At 42.7% G+C, this 16,908-nt stretch overlaps 1 protein-coding gene across 1 annotated transcript in view; it reads left to right on the forward strand.

Moving 5' to 3' along the window:
* The window catches only part of LOC121452510, a 38,014-nt gene that overhangs the window by 12,763 nt on the left and 8,343 nt on the right, over positions 1-16,908 (forward strand). The window contains exons 2-5 of the mRNA XM_041658679.1: positions 8,821-8,942; positions 10,482-10,620; positions 12,113-12,234; positions 14,340-14,450. Coding sequence (XP_041514613.1) covers positions 8,821-8,942; positions 10,482-10,620; positions 12,113-12,234; positions 14,340-14,450 — 494 coding nt within the window. The remainder of the gene's footprint in view (positions 1-8,820; positions 8,943-10,481; positions 10,621-12,112; positions 12,235-14,339; positions 14,451-16,908) is intronic.

The raw sequence follows: 16,908 nt of genomic DNA on the forward strand, positions 1-16,908 counted from the left end.
CCTTCTCTGGGGAGTAGATGGGGTGTGGGGTGGAGGGAAAGGTAGAAGAAATGGGAGGAGGGGTAGGGATTGGGATTGGTATGTAAAATGAAAAAAGATTTTTGGGGGGCTGGAGAGATGTCTCAGAGGTTAAGAGCACTGGTTGCTCTTCCAGAAGGGCCTGAGTTCAATTCCCAGCAACCACATGGTGGCTGACAACCATCCCTAATGAGGTCTGGTGCCCTCTTCTGGCCTGCAGGGATTACATGGAGGCAGAATACCGTATACATGATAAATAAACAGCACTTTAAAAAAAGAAAAAAGATTCTTTTAAAAGTCTAGAATGAATTTTGATACATTGAGAAATGGGAAATCATCCAAAAATTGTAAGGAAGGGAAATGACAGATTACAGCAGGAGATTTTTTTTATAGCAGTCATGTGGGGTATATTATACCAAGGAACTAGGTAGATTGTTAACATTTGTGATGGGAGATGATCATGGTCTGACTTAAAGGGACACAAAAGAAATCAGCTTCAGAAAAACAGTGGTAGGACTACATACTACATAGGAAAAGTGGGATTCTAAAATACGAACGTGTGTGCACATATGTGTGCTACAGCATCATGTGGCCGTCAGAACACAGCTTTGTTAAGTCGGTTCCCCCTGCCACCATGTATGGGTTCAGGCCTACGACACTAGTGCCTTTAGCTGCTGAGCAACTCACCAGCCCCCAAAGTGGGGTTTGAATCTTGGGCTGTCAGCCTTGACTGTGTTTTTCCCCCATATGTTTAATTAAATGTAAGCAGAAACTTCTAAGGGACTTATCATGCCCTCTGGAGAAGCTTTTCCCGCCCTCTCTCCTACTGCCTACTTCTGTATAATTTGAGAAAATCTTAACTGTCCTTAGGCGGTCAATTAACACTGCTTTAATCTCTTTCCAAAAGGTTAAAGTTTCCAAAGGACTGTTACTACACCTTCTGAAATAGCTGTCGTGCAGGCTAAATGATGTTTGGCCTAACTAATAATTGAATAAATACAAATTAAAACAACCAACTTCCAACTTTTTTTTTTTTTTTTGCATGTTGGTTTGGTTTTTTTCAAGACAGGGTTTCTCTCTGTGCAGTCTTGGCTGTCCTGGAACTCACTTTGTACAACCAGGCTGGCCTCGAACTCAGAGATCTGCTTGTCTCTGCCTCCCAAGTGCTGGGATCAAAGGCTTGTGCCACCACCACCTAGCCCAGCTTTGTTTTTATGATTATATCCAGCAGGTGGGTGAAGTCTATCTTCATTGTGTTCAGCTGGAAGCCTGCTGTTTATTCCAGGCTCTCCTAGAATCCTTCCTCATCCTGCCAGTAGGAAGGGAGGGGAGGAGTGCTGGCATTGCAGGCAAGTGCCACCATACAAAGCCACCCATCTTTCTTCATATCTGTCAGAACTATTTAGTATAATCACTCAGGAAATTTCAAAGTGTGTTGCAGAAGGCTTCAGCTTATCTGAGTACTTGAGGAAGAAAACAGAAGGAATCCATGCATGCCCAATGTTCATCATGGGGTTCCTAATTGTTCACACTAGAGCTGTTTCTGACTGTCCAAAGGTTAGGGGCTGGAGGGATGGTTCAGCAGTTAGGAATGATCACTGCTCGGACCGGGTGGTGGTGGCACATGCCTTTAATCCCAGCCCTTAGGAGGCAAAGGCAGGTGGATCTCTGTGAGTTGCAGGACAGCTAGGGCTGTTACACAGAGAAAGCTTGTCTCAAAAAAAAAAAAAAAATCCTCGCTGCTCTTCAGAGGACCTGAGTTCAGTTCCCAGCACCTCTGTTTCTAACTCCAGCTCCGGGGAATATGACAGCCCTGCCTTCCAAGCACGCCCACAGACACATGCACATACCATACACACACAAATTTAAAATACTAAAAATGAATTTTTCAAAGAATAAATGTTTGGATCAGGTGTGATGGCACACACCTTTAATCCCCGAATGTGGGAGGCAAAGGCAGGAGGATTTCTAGGAGTTCGAGGTCAATCTGGTCTATGCAGCAAGTTCCAGGCCAGCCAGAACTACATATAGGGACCCTGTCTTAATAAACAAAAAATAAAAATATTAAAAGGTTAATGCTTAGAAATTATGTAGGCATAACAAATTAAAATGGCCTTTAGGATTTTTTTTTTGAGGGGTGGGACCATTTGAAATGATTCAGTAAAGATGTCTGCTACTAAGTCTAGTTTGAGTTCAGTCTTCAGAACCCACAAGATGGAGAGAATCAACTCCTGCAAGTTGGTCTCTGACCTCTACCTGTGCACTGTGGTACACGTGCCCACACAAGTACATACGCACATACTTATAAATACATATATACAAATAAATAAAATGCAGTTTGTTTTTGTTTTTTTGTTTTTTGTTTTTTTTTTTTTTTCGAGACAGGGTTTCTCTGTGGTTTTGGAGCCTGTCCTGGAACTAGCTCTTGTAGACCAGGCTGGCCTCGAACTTAAAATGCAGTTTTTTAAAGCGAGCATGTTAGTACACACCTTCAATTCCAGCACTCAGGAGACAGAAGCAGGCAGATCTCTGTGAGTTTAAGGCCTGGTCTACATAGTGAATTCTTTTTGATGTTTAAGTAAATTTCAGTTTTATACACTTCCATGATATATTAGTTTTGATATTGTTATAGCCATTATTAGGGAAACATGATCTGCTAGTCTTTCCAAAAATTATATGCCAACCATTAAAATTAATTTTACTCACCTTGACTAAAAATTTCCTTTTGAAGTTTGAAAGGTCCTCTTAATTATGAATCAGGGGCAGTTGAATAAAGAAAAAAACACTTGGAACAGAATAAGAGCATTTAGGAATATACATAAGTGAAACTATAGCTTATCAAAATAATCAAATCAGGCATATTTTCACCTTGATCATGAAATTAGTAGATTTTTAAATTACTTTCAGCTATGTGGGAGGAGGGTGTTATGTGCATTTGAGTTTGGGCCCAGGTGGAAGCTCAAGTCTTAGAGCTGAAACTAGGGAGTTTTGGGGTGTGGGAACTGAACTTAGGTCCGTGCAAGAACAGTATATGCTCTTAACCACTGTGCCATCTTTCCAGCCCCGATAATGCTTTTAAAGTATAATTTTGGAAAGCGAATTTAATAAGCATCACTGATCCTCAAGTGCAAATGAACTTCTTAGATGATGGTTATGACTAATGACAACTCTAAGACACTATTTGTATTATAATTGTACGTATTGTGGGGGGGCATGTGTGTAGAGATCAAAATACAACTAGGGGTCAAACTCGGGTCAGTGGACTTGCTAGCAGGCACCTTTGCCCACTGAGCCACCTTGCCAGCCCCTAAGGCAGTGTTCTAAGCATGCAATTTATGTTCTCACACACACCCACCCAAGCAGTCTTTAGATGTGGGATGATTATTTCCACTTTATAAGATAGGGCAGCTGAGGCTCAGAGAGTTGAGTAACTGTATAATAGGTTGGTAGGCGCAGGATTCAGATTCAAGCAGTCTAACTCTAAGATCTGCTCGTCAGTCTGTTCAGGGTCTCTGGAGAGACTGTTCTAAAGAACAGAGGTAAAGCCAGGTGAGTCAAGGGTTGACTTTTAACCACTTAAGATCTCTAAGTATAACCAGCACAAAGAAGTCTGCAAGTACTAAAGAAATCCCCTTCTGCCTTTGAACACAGTCAAATCGGAGTTCTCAGATTTGGGTTTTTTTGCTTTAAGGAAAAATTATTTGTACCATGTATAGGGTCCTTGCATGTAAAACTGAAACTTGCACAGCCCAGTATGCCTTGAGTGCTCATGCAGTCAATATGTATGTAACATTAAAGGTTTGATACCTACCATTCAAGCTGAAAGAGCAGAAAACTATTCAGAGTTACAGAGAGGCAGAGTCTAAGTCAGACGAACACAGAAATCCTATCCTTGCCTGTGTTCAGCCCCCAGCAGCTGTACCCGCCAACCAGGGGTCTGCACATGGTCGTCTGCCACGGGGTGAGAGGGCACAGTGAGCTTCCTGAGCATCTTTGGTTTTAGAAGGTAAACTCACAGCAAGTCTTTGGTTTTGCTAGCATGATTGTAACAAAATCTAAAGGAACTGGGCCATAAAATATTTTCATTTACTATAATGAGGTTTTTGGTTTTCTTTAAGTTACTGATGTAAGTGAATTAAATTTGAGTCATACACGTTCTCACAGTTTTATCTGTAGAGTGCAGCTAAGCAGGTTCTAGGTATTAATTAACACCTTGGGAAATTTTAATTAGATTTTGGGAATACAGGGGGAAAGCCATTAGGCAGGACCAGAGCTTCTAAGACACTATTTAAGTTCTACCTAAGACAATGTGAGTATATGTTAATATTATTTTGTTTCATTATAAGGTATAATCTACCTCTTCTGGAGTTTATATGAATCAGTAACTTAAATATTAAGCTAGATAGGCAAGGGAAGAAAAAAACAGCCTTCGCATATCAGTTCCGAGCCAAGTAGTCTGTTTGGTGTTAATCACCCTTCTCAAGTTATGCAAAGAAAGAATGTTCCTGTGCAGAGAGACCAGCGGTGCTGTGGAAAGGACACCTTACTTCTGAGCATGACCAAAGTTCATGTAACCCTTACCAGCCTGCCTTTATCGCCACTGAGATTCAGTTAGACTTGGTGTCCTATCCTGTAAGTGTAGTCTAGCTTTCTCTTCTTCATGTTGGTGCTGGGGCAGTTAACTGACCTTGTGTATGAAAGAACTTTGTAATCTATGAAACATTATCCTATTTGTAGTTAATTTATGACATGAATATGTATGTTATTCTAAACAATGTATCCTGTTTAAGCAAGGAGCCAGGCATGGTGGGCTCACACCTTTGAGTTTGAGGGCAGCCTGGTCTACACTGTGTGATCGAAGCCAGCCAAGAATACACAGAGAGACCTTGCCTCAAAAAAACGAAAGAAGCCAGAGGCCAGCAATATGGTTCAGTGGGTAAGGTGACAACCTGAGTTTGCTCTCAAGAAATGCTTATTTTGTGTGTGCAGGAAGGAACCAACTCCCGAGAACTGTCCTCTGACTACTGCACACACCAAATAAGTGTTTTCCAAACATATTCAAAGAAGGAAGTCTGGTGTGGAGGCACTCACCTACAAGCCTAGCATTGGAAAGGATGGGGCAGGAGAATCAGGAGATCAAGGCCCAGAACCTGACTCGATGAGAAATTTTAGAAAGGAAGCTGGGCATGGTGGTGCCCGCCTTTAATCTTAGCACTTAGGAGACAGTCAGGTGGATCTCTGAGAGTTCAAGACCAGCCAAGGCTACACAGTCAGACTGTCTTAAAAAACAAAAAAAAAAGGAGATAATTGTGTGCTATTGCACAAGAAGATGGCTCTAGCTAATAATGACATGTGTTTTCAAAAGCTAGAAGATTTTGAATGTTTTCACCATAGAGAAATGTCACGTGTATAGGAGAAGGCTATTTCTGACCCGATTTAAATGTTGGATAATCTAGACGTGGATCAAAACATCTCATTACTTCATGTTTTTATACATTATATTTGATTGTTTTTACAAAAAGATCATAGTACTGGGGAGATGACTCAGTGGGTAAAGTTGCTTGCTGAGCAAGCATGAGAACCGGAGTATCAGCCCCTAGTGTCCACTGGGGCATGGCAGCAAGTACCTGTAATCCAGCACTGGGGAGTGGAGGGAAGAGGACCCCTGGGACTGGCTAGCAGCTAGTCCAGCTGGATTGACAAGTCCAGATTCAAGGAGAGATCCTGTCTCAAGTTAAGGTGGAGAGTGGCGCATGCCTTTAATCCCAGCACTCGGGAGGCAGAGGCAGGCGGATCTCTGTGAGTTCAAGGCCAGCCTGGTCTACAAGAGCTAGTTCCAGGACAGGCTCTCAAAAAAACGGGGGGTGGGGGTGGGGGACACTTAACGTTGACATCTGGAATCCCACATCGGTGCAGATGAAAGAATGGAGGAAGTGGATGTCGTTCCCTTCAAGATGTCCTTGATTTGTTTCTAGAACTACTTATGCTTCCCTCCCTTCCTGTTGTGATGCTAGGATCAAAAATAGGGCTTTGCGCCCCCTAAGCATATGTTCAGCCACTCAACTTTGCCATTAACCCTATAGCTTTTTTTTTTTTTTTTTTAAAGATAGTTTCACTGGGTAGCCTGCGCTGACTTCAAGCACAATATTCCTGTGAACCATGTCTGGCTTCATACCTCTACAGTAAGAAAGACAATACCTGCCATGCACTGGTAACACTCAGGAGGCAGACTCATTCAGTCAGTTGGATCTCTGTGAGTTCAAGGACAGCCAAGGCTGTTGCACAGTGAAACTCTATCAAAAAAACAGAAAGAGGGAGGGAGAGGGAAAGACAATACCCTATGTTCCTTATATCCGAGCAGGAACTCATGATTAAAGCCGGGCGGTGGTGCATGACTTCTTAATCCCAGCACTCGGGAGGCAGAGGCAGGTGGATGTCTGTGAGTGTGGGGCCAGCCTGATAGCTCCGTAGAGCTATTTCCAGGACAGAGCAGCACACAGAAGCCCTGTTGGACATGGAGGGCTCATAGTTAATCATAACAGTATCTTCAGAGAAACGTAAATGCTTCATTTTCTAAGTCTTTCCCAGTCAACATTTAGCATCCTGCAGAGTAGCAGACCTCAGCAGTGCCTCATTTCTAGATAAGCTGCCATTTTAGATTTACGAACTACTTACAAATGAGACAGTCCAACCCACAGAAATGGTAAACTATAGCAAAACAAATGCCATTTTGTGCCTTTACCTAAATTGGCCCACTGTTAATCTCTTACCATATCTTTGCCCTTCTGCCAGACCATTCAGGTATTGACCACAGTCTTTAAAAGTGTGCCGTTTGATTTCTGGAGCGATGACGTAGAGATTGGGAGCATCTGTTGCTCTTTCAGAAGTCCCAGGCTCCGTTCCCAGCACCCGTATGGCAGCTTACAACTATTAACTCCAGTTCCAGGGGATTCATTCCACACCCTTTACTGACTTCTTCCGGCAACCAGACACACACACACACACAGTGCTCACACATTCAGACCCGCAAAACAATCTATAAAAATAAAAACTTTTTCAAAAAATTTTTTAAGGAAATATGCTATCTTTGCTAGGCATTGTAACACATACTTGTAACCACACACTTCAGAAGACTTGAAATGAGGATCACTCTGAGTTCAAGGCCTATCTGGACTTTGGATCTTGTCTCTCAAAAAAGATTGTACGTGCGTGCGCGTGCCCTCTTCTAATGGTTACTGCCTTTTAATCTACTGCTTTCCTAGTCAGCAACTGCAACTACCAGCAGCGGCTAGGCCGCAAGAGCTGAAGCCTGGGAAATTCTGTTCCCTCAGGCATTGACCCTTCAAAGCTACCAAGAGAACTTACCTAAATCTCTGTCAAGCTAAAGAACTCACGATTCAAAGATTGAGGTAGAGTCCTGCTTCCCAGAGAGAATAGCAAGCAGCTCACCTCCTCGGTCTCCCAAGAAGTCCTGTGCTTTTCCTTGTCCCTCCTTATAACCCTTCTCCACGTGACTCCTCCCTGCAGTTTCCTGTCAACTGGTTGCTGACGCAGCCTCTAGGCCACAGGTGAATTTTATTTAATCAAACACATCTTTGCATCATTAAACAAATATTCCAGAGCATAAACAAAAGTAACACACCTTAAAATAATATTCTGCAACGTGTGTATTCTTCATCTTTTTCATCAGGGCAACATGGTTTCAAATAGATTTTGTAGTTGGTGCTAGTTTTACTCTTATTTATCTGGTGTTTTTGAGACTTGCTCTTACGTAGCCCAGGTTAGCCTCAGACTCATTGTTTAGCCGGTGACAACCTTCAAGGTGTGATCATCCTCCCTCCTGGAGTTACAGGCGTGTGGTACATCTGATTTGTGCGTTGCTGAGAACAAACTGGGCCTTGAACAAGGACACAAACACCTGGGCCACAGCCCTATTACTTTCAACATTTACCTTTTTTTTGGGGGGGGGGGAGAGTCAGGATATTCAGATTAAGGCTGTCTATCCTTTGAATAATCTTTGAACAATTTCTAAGATTCATGTGCTCAAAGACAAAATATTTTACTACTTATTAGAGCATTGAATACCCTGAAAACTAAAGGATTACTATTCATGAGTCAAAGCAATTTAAAAGCCAGGCAGTGGTGGTGCACACCTTTAATGCCAGCACTCAGGGAGGCAGAGGCAGGCAGATCTCTGTGAGTTTGAGGCCAGCCTGGTCTACAGAACGAGTTCCAGGACAGGCTCCAAAGCTATACAAGAAACAAAAGGGGGGGCAGTTTAAATCAACAAGTTTTCATGAATCTCTTTGCTTTTATTCAATGAGCAGTTTGAAGAAAGAAAACTTTTTTTTTCTTTTTTGGCTGCGAGGGGAATGCTGGGAATTGAACCCAGGTCCTCTGGAAGAACAGTTAGTGCTGTTAACTGCTGGGCCATCTCTCACCAGCCCTCATTTTATTTTTAAATTTATGCTTTATATTTGTTTATTTTATGTGTGTGCACACTCCACAGCACGTGTAGAGACAGGACAGCTTGTGGGAGTGATTCCCTCTGACCATGTGGGTCCCAGAGATGGAACTAAAGTCTTAAAGAAGCATCTTTACCCACTGAGCCATGTTGACAGCCTGAAAAAGTCACGATCTTTGATGGCACTTGGGTTAGCACTCCCGAGTCAGTGCTAACTTCTTGACGAGCCCCTTACAAACGCACACTGTCCGGTGGGAAGTGTGTCGTCTGTCATCAGTCAATCTAGGGCAGACTGCAAGAGCAGGGTCTATTTCTTTTTTCTTTTTATTCTTTTTCAGGGGATTTTGACGAATTCACTCAAGATAATAATGACGTTATGTTGAAAAACATAGCCGATGACCTTCGGAGCTGTCTGCCCCCAGAGGCGGTGCTTTGCTCGGAACAGCTAGCCCTTCAGAAAGTAAGTGTGTTGAACTGAATTCATTTCTGTTTGTGCCACTCAAGAAATCTGGGTTTCCCTAACCCCACGTGGTCCCGTTAGTGATAAGGTCAGCTTTAAGCAATTTTTCACTTAGTGTTTCAGTCATATCCCCCCTTCTCTTGAGACTTTAACCTTTGGATTCCCCAGTACTATTTTTATTCAACAAATATTTTTTTAGAGAATCCATTTATCAGCATATTTAAAAAAAAATCAAGAGTTAACAGTCTAGGCCTTTCCATTTATGAACACCTGAGCAGAGGAACTCAGTCCTCTGCTGGTGGGGGGACATTGGAGACTATGGGTTGCTTGATTATTTGGTGGGTTATTCAGGTTTGATTGCTTAGGTCTTTCTCTGTAGAACTGCTGGCCTCAGCCTCCTGAGCGCTGGGGTCACAGGTGTGTGTCACCACACCCAGCTCAACCTTTCCATAGTATGTGGGTACTGTGAACCCCGAACAGTTCTTAGAAAGTGCTCGGTCCTTCAAATAGCTCTCAGAAGAGCAAAGTAGAAAGAAAGCAGTGTTAAATTGAGACTTTGGAATACAGTTTGGGGTGTTGTTGGTACTGGAGTTGTTATGAAGTTGGGGTGCTATTAATATTCTTATCAACACCATGCTATATAGTATAATATGTTAAATAAGGAAAAGTATTCATTTATTAATAATTGACCTATAGCCTTCAAAAAACACTGAAAGTTTTTAAAAGGAAATGAAGATGAACATGATAGCACTTGAGAGACTAAAGGCAGGAGGATTGCTGGGAGTAAGGGGCAGCTATGGCTACGTTTTTATAGTTTTAGTATATATATTAATATAATATATAATGGGTATTATGTGTGTGTGTATAGTTTTTTTTTATTTATTTATTAAAGATTTCTGTCTCCTCCCCGCCACCGCCTCCCAAGTGTGTATATAGTTATCTGTTTCTTTATATGAGGCAGTTCCACTAAACCTTGACTGGTCTAGAACTTGCTGTGTAGACCAGACTGCTGAAACTCACACAGGTATCCATCCACCTGCCTCTGCCTCCCAAGTGCCCTGCTCAAGGCCATCACCACCATGCCCAGCCTGGTCTGTTTTTCTGATACAGGTTATAATCCAGGCTGGCCTTGAATTTACTATATACCCCAGACTGGCCTCAAACTCGGGCACCCTGCCTCAGTCTTCCAAATGCTGGTATGACAAATGGGAACTACTGTGCCCACGCATATAAGCTCGAAGTTTTAATACTATTTTAGCAACTTGAAAACTTGGCTTTCTCAACAAAGATGACTTGCCAAGTATTTCGATGGTCGTTGACATGTAAGACTCAAAAGTCGTGTTTTGTGTCCTTCAGATTAAAGAGAAAGCTATCGGTGTCTCAGAAACACAGTGAGAGAGGACCAGTAAACAGAACTGAATCAGCCAACTGTCTTTTGGGCCTTGTTCTCAGGACTTAGAAGAGCTGCTGGTGTTTTGCCTTATTTAGCAATAGAAAGAAGTTCCTTTGTACTCTGTCGCCTTTGATGTGTTTCTTCAGATACGACAGCAGCCAGAACCCACGGTTCACGTTGATGCATTCCTGTATGATGAAGACTTTATTGATTCATTATGTGAGGAAGGAAAGATGAGCAGAAACTACTGTACCGTGTGTGGCTCACATCAGACGGCGCCTTTGGGTAGGCATTCAAGCTTGCAGAGCTGTTACTTCAGTGTGCATTTTTTCCCATGTCTTTTTTTAAAAATATTTTTATGGTTTATTTAACTTTTATTTTATGTGCATTGGTGTGAAGTGTCAGATCCCCTGGATCTGGATCTTCAGACAGCTGTGAGCTGCCATGTGGGTGCTGGGAATTGAACCCAGGTCCTCTGGAAGAGTAGTCGGTGCTCTTGACCACTGAGCCATCTCTCCAGCCCCTTCCCATGTCTTGAGTGTGTAAATTTGTAGTCAGACTATTGGGCATTTTTAAAAATAAAAACTAATTTCTGACATAGCAATTACCAAATTAAGGTAGGGAGGGTACATAGAACTATTTTCTAAGGGTCATCCAGATGGCTCAGTAGGCAAAAGCGCTGCTGTCAAACCTGATGGCCTCAGTTTAATCACTGGGGTCCACATGGTAGGAGAGAACCAACTTCCTTAAGTTGTCCTGAGTGTCGCATGCACACTGAGGCGTGCACATTAGTGCAGGCTCACACTCACAAACAAGTAGGTGAGTGGGTGGGTAGGCAGATAAAATGTCAGAGTAGGGAGGTCAGTTACTTAGTGCCCTGTCCAGAACTGTTTAAGCAGGGATAGCTCTTCGGCCCAGAGCCTAATCAGACGGGACTGGACAGGGGACCTGTCTCGTACTCCACGTACTCCAGAGGTTGGCACACGGCACATGCTGGCTCACTCCTGTGAGAGTGTAACTTCCAGGGCATCTGAAACAGTCTCCGTGCTCAGCAAGTCAGATGTGATCAGATACTACTGGGTGTGGTTCGGCAGAGCAGAGGGTCCCGAGAAGAGTTTATTTGGACTTTGTTTTGGCCAAGTGACACATCTCTAAAGATGGTATTCATGGGATACAAAGAGATGTGGCCGAGAGCTAGAGGAAAAGCTGACACATGAATAGCTGAAAATATACCACATCCAAGGAGCTGATTTATAAACATTTCGAGAACTAGGTTTGACAAACAAAAATCTGAAGGTTGGCTATGTCTCCCCATAATCAGTTATAAATGCGGATTGGATACCCAGAGCTGCTCAGCTAACTAACAGATCTGATGGTTGTCGCTGTGAGTGACTCTGACGAGTACTCAGAAGAGCCTTAGGGTCCCCAGAAGAACCACTGGTGTGGTGAGACAAAGGGAGCTGAGGGCTGCTGTGGCCTGGCCCCTCCCACCTCTGGCTGAGTAACTCTTAAGACAGCGACACCCCATTCCAGAGAATCCTCCCTGGAGACTGGTCCGCCTGCTTCCATGTTTTGTTGCCCTCTTCTGTTTTATTACCACCCCCCCCCCTTCCTGACAGTTAAATTATGTAAGACATGATGTTGGGAGTCTTTGAGTGTCCTCCAGGTCGGAGGAAAACCAGGCAGGCTGTCACAGAAATAAGGTGAGGCCCTGTCTGGAAAGAATAAACGAACAGAACAAACCCATAACTTGATGCTCATTCTCTCCTTTCTCCAGGCTTTATTTCCCATTCCTTCTCACTCATGGAGCTGAAGTTCCTTTATCATCAGGTACTGCCCGACCTGTCGGGAAAGGTCTTGGTTGACGTCGGCTCCAGGCTCGGCACAGTCCTTTACGGGGTAAAGTCCGGCGTGTGAACGGCCTCAACACGTGGGGAATACTTTCTTCTGCTAGAACAGCTTTGCCTGCCACCATCCAAGGTGACAGCTTGGCTTTATTATTAAAGTAACAGGATAAGGTCAAAACAGGATCCATTGGCAGGCTCCTAATCCTGCTCCCTGGTAATAATTGGGTTTGGAATTTCAAAGACAGCTGTCCTACTTCCTGCGCTGGTTTGTCTCCACAACACTAATGACAAATGTAAACAGGGTAGACCATGTGACTGGCTGACTGTCTCTCTCCTCTCCTTTCCCCCTCCCACTACCCCTCTGGTTTTGTTTTGTTTTCTTTTGGGGTGGGACTTGGAGGGTGCTTTTCATGTGGCCCAGGCTGGCCTCAAACTTACTATGTAGGTGAGGATAAACCTGAACTTCTGATCCTCCTGCCTCCGCCCACTAAGTACTGTGATTGCAAGCTTGTCTCGCTGTCTGGCTTCTTTTTCTTTGTGCTATATTAAAATAGTATACTGAACTTTGATAAGAACTCATAAAAATAACAAATTTACTTGACCTAAGAAATCTTTCTGTGCCCATAGCAAGTCACTCAATGGTTTTGGATATCTAATTCCCTGTCTTTAAGTGTGTACTGGGTGATGTCCAAGGATCCATTGTATCCAGTTTGCTGTGACCCAAGATGTGCGCATTATTTTTGTTTCTGACATATCACTTCAGTGGGCGGGAGACAGGCCAGTGGATCTCTGAGTTCAAGGCCAGCTAAGGCAACATAGAAAAACCCTATCTCAACAAACCAAAAAGAAAGAAAAAAGAAAAGAAAGAAATATTACATCACCATGTCTCTTGTTATAAATTCAAATCTTGGGTACATCTGATGTTCTTAAGTCAATGTATAAAAAACCTCAAATGTGGTTTCTGGTGGTCATTAGTTAAAGAAGCAGGTGCTGTCACTCCCGGCCTTGCTGCCTGCTTTAGGCAGAAACAAACTTCCATTCTGTAACTAGATGGCACAGTTTGATGGCTTTTGTTATTGGTGCTCCTGTCGGGGTTGGGCTGGGTTCTGGGTTCAGACTGAGTCTTGCCAAATCATCAGACTGACCTTGGAGTGGTCCTCGGACTCAGCCTCCTGAGTTCTCCCCGCCTCGCCCACTGGCTTTTCCTTAAAGAGTATTGCCCATCTTGAGGCAATAAGGTGAAGGGTAGGCGGGGAGACACCATCCTCTGGCTTCCTCCTGTTCTCGTGAGCACACACGCCTGCAAATTCACTTACATGACAGCATACACACACACACACACACACAGAGAGAGAGAGAGAGAGAGAGAGAAGATGAAAGAGCAAAGAGGGAGGGAAAGGGAAAAAATGCAAAAATGTAATGTTAAATAATTGTGACTATGATCATATAGTGTCAGTGCTGGTAATGTAAATACTATAAATGTATAAATGTAACACTTTATAGTAACTTGCTGATTGAATCAATACTAAACTTCTTAATACCAACATGTGTACTTCACAACATAAATGTCTGTGGTGGAGCTGTGGATTCAAACTTGGAGCAAATGCTGATAGGCAACCAGCAGCCAGCCGTAATGGTACATGTCTGATCTTACCATCAGAGGCTAAAACTTCAGAGCCAACCTGGGCTACATGAATCCTGTCTCAAAAAAAGTAGCCAAATTGCCCGACCTTTCCTTCCATATTATTTTTATTGCTCCGCGGCAGAAAGAGATCGCAGTCCCCAGCAGTCCTGCACGGCCTTGTGCACTGGTTTGGTCAGTTACCTTCCTTCCCTAGTTTGAAATGGTTGATATGTGGTCATCATTGCATTCCCTACAGCCTGACTCCTTGCCTGCTCTGCCATGATAGGACTTCCAGAAACTGCAGAGGCAGGGAATATGGTCACTTTCATCATTTCCGGCTTTGCTGAATGCCTAGTTTTATCAGGAAAGTTTAGAAACCAGCCTTAAAAATATAGCTAAATGATAGGTGTTAGTAGACTTCAATCAGGGCCCCGGTCAGTAAAGTTCTGAACATTGTAAGTTCTGTGATAGTGGACATAAACCTCTGCTTAAACGCTGCCTGCTTTACAGCCTGCCGTGTCTTCCTGTCTCAGGGCTACCTCTACAGCTCAGCAGCGCAGCTCTGTGGAGTGGAGCTCAACGGAGAATTTTGCCAATTGCAGGAAATGATCATCAAAAAATACGAGTTCGGTGACAGAATAAAGGTACCTTCACAGCGTGTTTATGAACCTTACCTAATCGCTACTGTGTTCTTACCTGTTGCTGTTTGTAGACTCTGACTGAGGTGGCCTGGTGTGTTTGCTATTAGAGAGCTTTTTCCTCTTCTTTCTCCATATCGCAGTTGGGATAGCAGGACTGTAATTCTCCAGAGCTTGGCTGCCAGTGTATTTTATAAACTGAAATGAAAGGGCCTGCACTGTCATAATTACTATGTAAATGTCACAGGGTAGTGGCTATTAGGGAAGGTTGTCTATGTTAGGCTAGTACAGGTTTCCTCTAAGAACAAAATCACAAGACAAAAGTTTTGGGGGGTTTTGATTTTTTGGAAGGGGTCTGTTTATTTTGTTTTTCGGTTTTTTTTTTTTTTTTTTTTTTTTTGAGACAGTCTTTCTCTGTGTAGCTTTGGAACCTGTCCTGGAACCCGCTTTCTAGACCAGGCTGACCTCAAACTCACAGAGATCCACCTGCCTCTGCCTCCCGAGTGCTAGGATTAAAAGCGTACGCCACCACTACCTGGCTGAAGGGATCTGTTTAATACAGTAATCTTTGAAATTTTCATAAGGTGCTTTACTTCTCATGGCAATATGGAGAATATTGACAATCTCTGATATTACATAACTGCCCTTAACATTGAAACACTCAACGGTGTTATAGATCTACAGACTGGAGAGATGGCTCAGTGGTTTAGAGCACTTGCTGCTCTTGCCGAGGACCCAGGGGTTCCCGTAGCCTACATCCAGTGTTCACAACTGCTTGTGACGTCAGCTGCATGTGGTCCAACATGCACAAATAAAGAGGTGTGCATACAAATAAGGAGGCTCACACACGCGCACACACATACATAAAGAACAATCAGTTACACACATACATAAATAACAATCTGTAAAGTTTTTAAAAAGATTAAGATCAAGGCTTCCCCTTTTTTATAAAAGGTAATTGTTTTATTTCTTCAACTAACTGCCCATCTAAATTTCGAAATTTTTGTGTCTGTTGTTTCCGTTCTTATTTCCCTCGTCTTTCTTGGTTTATAACCTTTTTCTATTAAAAAGAAAATAGTAGTTCCATGCTGTCATTATGATAGAGTGTTGATAATACATGTCTGAGTTTGATCCGCTCTCTTGACTACGGGGTCTGTTGTTTTGCTTTCTCCTGTGCCTTCCCTCCAGGCTGGCACTAAACCTTCACTCTTTGCTGTCATTGCACTTGGCTCACTCCTGTGACCAGGGAGTTCCATCAGTTGGGTTTCTTCATCCCATTAGTGCAGTGAACCGTATTCCGGTCCAGATGCTGTCGTCTCTTTAACCTGGTTTGTCTCCCTGCACGATAGCTCACATCTAAGAGCTGGCCACTAAATATTGGTTGAGTTTGGTTGTTTTCATGGTTTCTGTGCTGCCAGCAGTCCTGAGTCTGCCCCTAAGCATCCCTTAGGGTTTTCCTGGCACCCTGAGAGCTCTTCTGTTGTATGCCATGATTAATTGGTCCTTCTGATTCTTCTTTCCCTAGTTTGTGTAGTAGAGGAATGGAGAAATAAAAATAGAAAGTAAAGATAGGTGGGAAAGAGAAAGGAGGAACTAAGGATAAGAAGAGAGGACGAAGATAAATCAGCTGATTAGTTTGCATATCTGTTGCATAGCTACGCTACATGTTTATAATGTCTGAAATTATTAATGGGGTTGTGGTGACAAGAGCCTTGCCCTCTGAGCTGTCTCGCGGGCCCAGCTGTCTTTCTTTTTATTGAAGACTGTGTTAAAGCTGTGCTTAAAAGTTCTAGGGCAAATGAATTAAAACTTTTTCAGAATGTTTATTATTTAAAAGAAAGAATGTTTTTTTAAAATCAGACCCCACCACCTTGCATATCATATTTGTAAGACTTGAGTATTTATTTGAAAATAACATGAGGTAAAGACTTTCTTTTCCTTTTACAGTAAAATCCATTTGTTTTGCTCCTGAGCCGATAAGTGTATCTTCTTATTACCATGCCTATTGTCTGCAAAGCCTTAATTATTGAATTATATAGGATTTTTTAAAAATGTATTTATTTTGTTATTTTTTTTGTGTGTATGAATGTTTTACCTGTATTTATGTCTGTGCACCATATGGGGTGTCTGACCACAAGATCAGAAGAAAGCATTGGTTCCCCTGAGAGCGGAGTTACAAAAGGTTGTGAGCTGCCATGTGGGTGCTGATAACCAAACCTAGGTCCTCTGGAAGAGCCACAAGTGCTCTTCACCACTGAACCAACTCTTTAGCCCTATATACTGTTTAAATAAGTTGTTTAGCTTCTTTATCCTGGTAGACAATACATTCAAGGAAATTTTAGAATCAGATTAGCATAGGGCATATTAATATTTGACCGTTTATAAGCTAACAGTTTTGAGGGTTTGGGTTTTTGGTTTTGTTTTTAAGATTTTCTTTTAATTGTATGTATTGTGTTTTTGCCTA

Source organism: Microtus oregoni, unplaced genomic scaffold, assembly GCF_018167655.1.
Source record: "Microtus oregoni isolate MIOR12 unplaced genomic scaffold, Mior012 000009F_ref0000495, whole genome shotgun sequence".
Classification (NCBI taxonomy): domain Eukaryota; kingdom Metazoa; phylum Chordata; class Mammalia; order Rodentia; family Cricetidae; genus Microtus; species Microtus oregoni.